Source organism: Melanotaenia boesemani, chromosome 11, assembly GCF_017639745.1.
Source record: "Melanotaenia boesemani isolate fMelBoe1 chromosome 11, fMelBoe1.pri, whole genome shotgun sequence".
Taxonomy (NCBI): domain Eukaryota; kingdom Metazoa; phylum Chordata; class Actinopteri; order Atheriniformes; family Melanotaeniidae; genus Melanotaenia; species Melanotaenia boesemani.
Window position 1 is genome coordinate 6586450 of NC_055692.1, and position 6000 is coordinate 6592449.

At 39.8% G+C, this 6000-nt stretch overlaps 1 protein-coding gene across 1 annotated transcript in view; it reads left to right on the plus strand.

Moving 5' to 3' along the window:
- The window catches only part of LOC121649148 (metal transporter CNNM4), a 44362-nt gene extending 38711 nt beyond the window's left edge, over positions 1–5651 (plus strand). Inside the window, exons 6-7 of the mRNA XM_041999754.1 lie at positions 2223–2401; positions 3906–5651. Coding sequence (XP_041855688.1) covers positions 2223–2401; positions 3906–4169 — 443 coding nt within the window. The 3' untranslated portion in view covers positions 4170–5651. The remainder of the gene's footprint in view (positions 1–2222; positions 2402–3905) is intronic.
- Positions 5652–6000: the final 349 nt, after the last annotated feature.

Here is a 6000-nt window from a genome sequence, read left to right on the forward strand (position 1 = left end):
GTGTCAGAAGACAAGTATCAGATCAAGAGTCAAGTTTTTACCATAAAATTATGTAATAGGTCTCAAAAACAGTATATATTAAAATTAATATGATGGATGTGGTGTTAAAGGGTAAAATTAGTGCATCTGTCTTTTTTCCTCCCTGAACAGTTCAGCTGCTATAAATAAAACAACACTTTCTCCTCTTTCCCAAAACGTTTGGTCTGCTGTGATTGGTCAGCTACACTGGCTTGACCACACGCCGCCCGCCATTCTGCTTCACATCTGTTGAATCTAAAACTCCACTGAGTGTGTCATTGGATTCAAAATGAAGAAACTCTTTTTAGTGCAAAGTCAGTAAATCTTTTAAAGATTTACAAGGACTTTAAAATCCAAATTGAAAATTATATGATAACTTTTTGTCTTTGTTAGTATAATTACAGGTGTAAAGGAAACATAACAGAAGACATATTTGAACAATGAATTTACTTTCATGGGGAATTTAAATAAAAAAAATAGCACAACCTAAATACACACCTAAAAGAAAAAGCTCTCTGGTTTGACATGTGGTTTTTTAAGCTGCCATATACATGATTGAACCAAAGAAAAGTGCCCTACTGGATTATAACCGTTCCAGCACAACGAGAACTGGTTCCTAATTTAGCTAAACTAACCACTAACCAAAAAACTAGTTGTAGAAAATCAGGATTAACTTATCAGCTTAATTCCTTGGAAACTAACTCAGTTGACGTGTCCAGGTAAAACAGTTTCCTATGACTCACTGAGGCCCCCTGCTGGACGACTCACACCCACCGGTAATAATATTACACACACGGTAATAATGACCCTGCGTGTGAAGCGTGTGAAGTGTGTGAAGCGTGTGAAGCGTGTGTGACACATTCAGGAGAAGGAAATGTGTTGATTAAATCAGCATGTCCCCTCCCAAAAAAATACCCAGCTGGATGACACATGTGGATGTTAGTCACTGTCAGTTAAATGGAGCAGAGGTGGAAAATGACAAAGAAACTAGAATTTTATCACTTGCTGTTACATTTTGTCTTGAAATGATGATTTTCTCAGTTTTATATCATTATAAATCATTTTGGATGCAGATGAGAAATGAGTAACTTCATTTTGTGACACTGACCTCTGTGACCTTTGGAAGTGGAAAATTTAAATATCAAATGATTAATTAATAAGATAATCAAGTAAATATGTGGCAGAAGAACTGATTACAGGATATTTTATTTAGTTACAGCTGTGGGTGTAAATCACGATTCGATGCTTGCTCACAAATTCTGCCGCGATACTAATTTAGATTTTAAAAGGCAATGATCAATGAGACAAGATCACATTCTGATTTAACACAAACTTGATCCTCAGTCAAGTATTTAAATAAAAAAAATCAGTTTTTTAACAGTATGAACCATATTAAGCTTCAAATGTTCACATCATGGAAAAAACTGAAACAATAAAAATGTTTGTAGACATTAAAAGTGAGATTTAATGTAAACCTACTCTATTTATTTAAATCTATAAATATTTTATTTTGTCTTAAATAATCAAGAAAACCAAAGTATAATATTTTGATAAATGTATTTATAACATGGTTATATTCGTTATTTTATTTGAGCAGTTTTTGAAGTGTGGGTGAAATGTTCTTTTTTTATTTCTTATTTTACATATTTTCTCATAAGATAAGCAATATTTGTTTATCGTCAATAAATCATTTTATTAAAACAGTATTGTTTCCACCTCTGTCATTAATCCACTGTTTAACATTTAATAAAGTTACTTCTGCTGTGTAAATATTGAGAGGTTTGGCTGATGTAAGGCATCCGCATTAACACATAATGACTTGTTTGTCTCTCTGTGTAGAAAAATTTATGTACCTCTGACTTTGTTTGAGATCAGAGTCTCTTTGCTGTCATGTCCTGTGTGGATGAAATAAATCACCATTCGTCCATTTTTCCTCATTTTACGTTTGTGTAAATGATGCTGTTACTGTCTTGTGCATCCGTTGTGTTTCTAATTCCTCATCCATGTCATTGAAGTTAACCTGCATTCGAAGCCACGCTGCATCTTGTGATTTAAAGCTCTTCATTCATCTGTATTTGCATCAGAAAACTTTGAATTCACGATTGATGTGAAGCAAAAATCCTGCTTAAGTTTTTTAATGATTGTATGCAGGATAGCCTGGCGGAGCTGTGATTAACTTTCCTTGCATGTGTGCGTGTTTGCAGAGTTTCGTTCACCGTCCCACCTCAGCGGGTTGAACCGAACGGCCTCTCTGAGCGGAGGCGACCGGACCGAGTCCCTCTCCGTCAGCGGCAGCAACAGCCAGCTCAACAACAGCATCCCCATGCAGCAGTACACGCCTGACTTCTACGTCAGAGCGCTCACCGACCTGCAGTTTGTCAAGGTTGGTTGTAGGTTTTTAAAAAAAAAACTGCCAACTAAATCACAGCTTTACTTTTTCATTTATTAATTTATTTTGGTAAACATTCAAGAGGCATCCTGACCCAACGCCCAAACCACCTTAACTGACTCCTTTTATTGAGTTTCTCCAAGTTGGCTGAGCTCCGTCTCTGAAGTTGTGCCGAGCTTCTCTTAGAACAGGTGTAGACAAGTTTGGTCCTCAACCGTAAACCAGAACTAGGATTAGGGTTAAAAGCAACAGCTTTATTTAGAAAATCCCCCCTTATCCAATAAAGAGCAGCAGCCTCAGTTTGGATGTACTGTGAGTGTAAAAATTTCCAGCTGTAGCAAACCATCACCGCCATGTTGTAGGTTTCATCTCAGTGAAGAAAACAGGACCACATTATGTACCAAAGTCACACAAACATCCCTAAGCTGGCTGAACTAAAACTTTCTGGCTCTTGTAAGTGCCTAGAAATTTTATTAATAAAAACAGTGAATCTGTAACAGGGACCCCTACCAACAATCCTCTAGAAACGAGTCTTACTTTCTGCTGGCAATGCAAACCAAGCTAACACGTGGCTGCACAGGGACCGAATTACTTCAGCAAAGAGCATCATACCCCTCACTCCCAGAACACCTCCAACAGGAGACCAGGGAGGACCCGGTCCTCACCCTGCTCCAAGTCACCAAAACATGTAGACCGGCTTGTAATTCAGAGTTTCCTGGTGAGACAGAGAAAACTCTTTATTATTATACATAGATTACCTGATAAATTAAAAAAATGTTAGTTCCCTGTCCGGTGTAAATAAGCCCTCTGCTAGAAATTGTTCTTGATATGAGGAAAGTTCTATGTTGTCGTGAGAAATCTTTGGATTTGGTTTAGAGTTGACGATCAATTGGTCAGAAATGAAGTCGCTTTGGACTAAAAATTGGGGGAAAAAATATCTGACTTTGTTTAATCCAACATCTGTAATAAAAATGTAATTTATTTAGATAGCACGTTTCCTACAACTCATCAGCCCAAAGTGATATACAAACTGAAGTACAACAAAAATAGATAAAACAGGACAGTAATGCAGTAAAATAATTAAGTGACCAAAAAAAAAAAAATGTAGAGGTCAGTATGTGCTAGTGCATTAAAATTCATCTTCAGTAGAGATGTTCCAGTGTTTGTGCAGATCTATAAAGCACGTTTTACTCAAGAGCAGCACATTTTTTACACAATTAAAATGAGTTTTTATTAAAACTGTGAAGCCTCGTCAGCCTGGAAAATTAATGTGTGAAAATGGAGCAAAAAAGCTCCTGAAATACAATTTAAATTTAAAATAACTATTTTTAGAGCTTCACGAGTAAAGCACATGTGACCTGTCCAGGGTCTCTCCGGGTGTGGTGGATGGATCTGTGGAGTTGTTGCAGTATCTTGGATTTGTACGTGTCCTGTATGTTGTTTCCCAGCTGAATGTGACAATGATCAGCGGGTCGATTTTCCTTCGTTTCCACCTCAGATCACGCGGGCTCATTACCAGAAGGGCCTGATGGCGTCCCGTTTGGACAGCACGCCTCAGTCCCCCGAGAGCAGCCACAACTCGTCTCGCCTGGACCAGACAACTCCCCCTACCAACACCACCCCCATTACCACCATCACAGACCTGGTAGTGGACTCCACCCACATGGAGAACGGCCCGGATGAGACGACGCTTCTCCTCCTCAACGAGCAGAACTCGCCGCACACGGCCAACAACCACAGCCAGCTGGAGAACAGCATATGACCCCCCCCTTGTACCGGTCCGTCGTTTGCACACAAGCACGTCTGCGCTCGGATTTATGCTGAGGAGTGGAGGAGGGGGCTTGAGTGTTTGTGTGTGAGTGAACGCACACACATGTCTTGGCACAGCTGGGAAGACCCGAAGAGACGAGCCATGTGGATGCAACAAAACACACTAAACACACACTGCTGAGCCCAAACGTTAAGGACTCACAGATGAAGTGAAACAAATAATGTCTGCAATAAGTAAGCAATAACTGACTGGCAGCTGCAAAGATAACAGCTGGTAACTTAAATTTACTTCCAGCTGCTTCTCCATAGGGAAAAAAATGGCATCAAATGAAACCGCAGCAGCAGCCAAATATAGTTTAGCTTCCTTAATATAAAGTCAGTATCAGTTTAAACTGATACTATATTTAAAATAATTCCCCTTTTCCAGTATCAGGACATGTGATGTTGCAGGTTTACTGCAGCCTCGACTTCATGTCTAAATGTCTCTTAGTTCCACAGTTTTGAGTGGGCTCCACCCACTTATTTACACCACTTTTATCAAAAGTACTGCTAAAAATAATCACCAAATTTATTTTCTTGTCATTACTTTCAAGAAGCATTGTGCAAGAACCACGATCCATCATTAAAAAACACTTGTCCCGGTGTTTTGGCTCTTCAGTTTTAACACCCATACCAAAGCATTTCATGCCACAGACGCCCCACCCCCCCCACCCACCACCACAAACAGCCCTGCCACACACCCAGCAGTCATCTGGTTTCTACTGGCGACAGAACATCAGAAGGACCAGAAGAGCTCCTCCACATCTCACCCAGCGCTCAGGGGCGATGTCGAGTTTCTTCCTCTGCTTGTGTGTCGCTTCCAGTTCAGAGACTCAGGGAGACTTCACCCTCATGCCACCCCCCCCAATATCCATGCAAGCGTGGTTGAAAGCTGTAAACCAAACCCATCGCCTCACGTGTAGCAGCCTTTTCCCCCCCTCCTCCTCCCGCTCCCTGCAGCATCCATACAGCTAGAAGACAAAGAAGACCCCGAGCATGCCAGCGGAGTTTCAGCAAATTAATATATGTTCCATAGAAGTTTATAGTGAGATATTTATTGATGATTTCTGTGTGAGACGGACACACAAGACTTATTTGGTTTGTTTTTTTTTCTCTTTGTAAGGAGGGTGGGGGGTATTAGGTAGGAGGTGGATTTCTATCTTACGTTCTCCTTGTTTCCTGTGTAGAAACAGCGAGTAGCTGAGGGCCTTTATGCCAGCGTTGTAAAGAGATTCACCGCTGATAGACCGCCAGTCTGTATCATGATTAAGACAATCAACGTGGATTTGATGAATGTGTTGAGTGAAATGTGTAGAGTACGTTAACGGTGGCCACCCTCTGCTCTCAAACCGCCTTATCTGAGCGCTAACTGTTAGCTTTCTGGTCCGTGACTACATGTTAGGAAGTTGTTTTTTTTAGATGAATCTGGTTGTTTAGAAAAAACTTTTCATAGAGGTGAAGATCTTAGAGAGCAAAAAGACTTGATAAGTCATTTCCTTCTCGAGTAGGAGGAACTTCTCTTTTCTTTTTTTTTATGTGTGTGTATGTGACCAAAACAATGACCATCACCTTACTTGATGGGAACAGAAACCAAAAGAGGAGCCTTTGATCTCCTGACTAGAAAATACTTTAGGAAATCAAAGATTTTATTTATTGTGTTTAATGTTTGTATATATTTATGTCAGTGGGGTTAACAAATGTAATTTTAATTTGCCTCATTGTGAGATTTTTGCGATTCATTTACATTTAGTGGATATGTTTTTTGTTTGTTTTTTTTTGTTTGT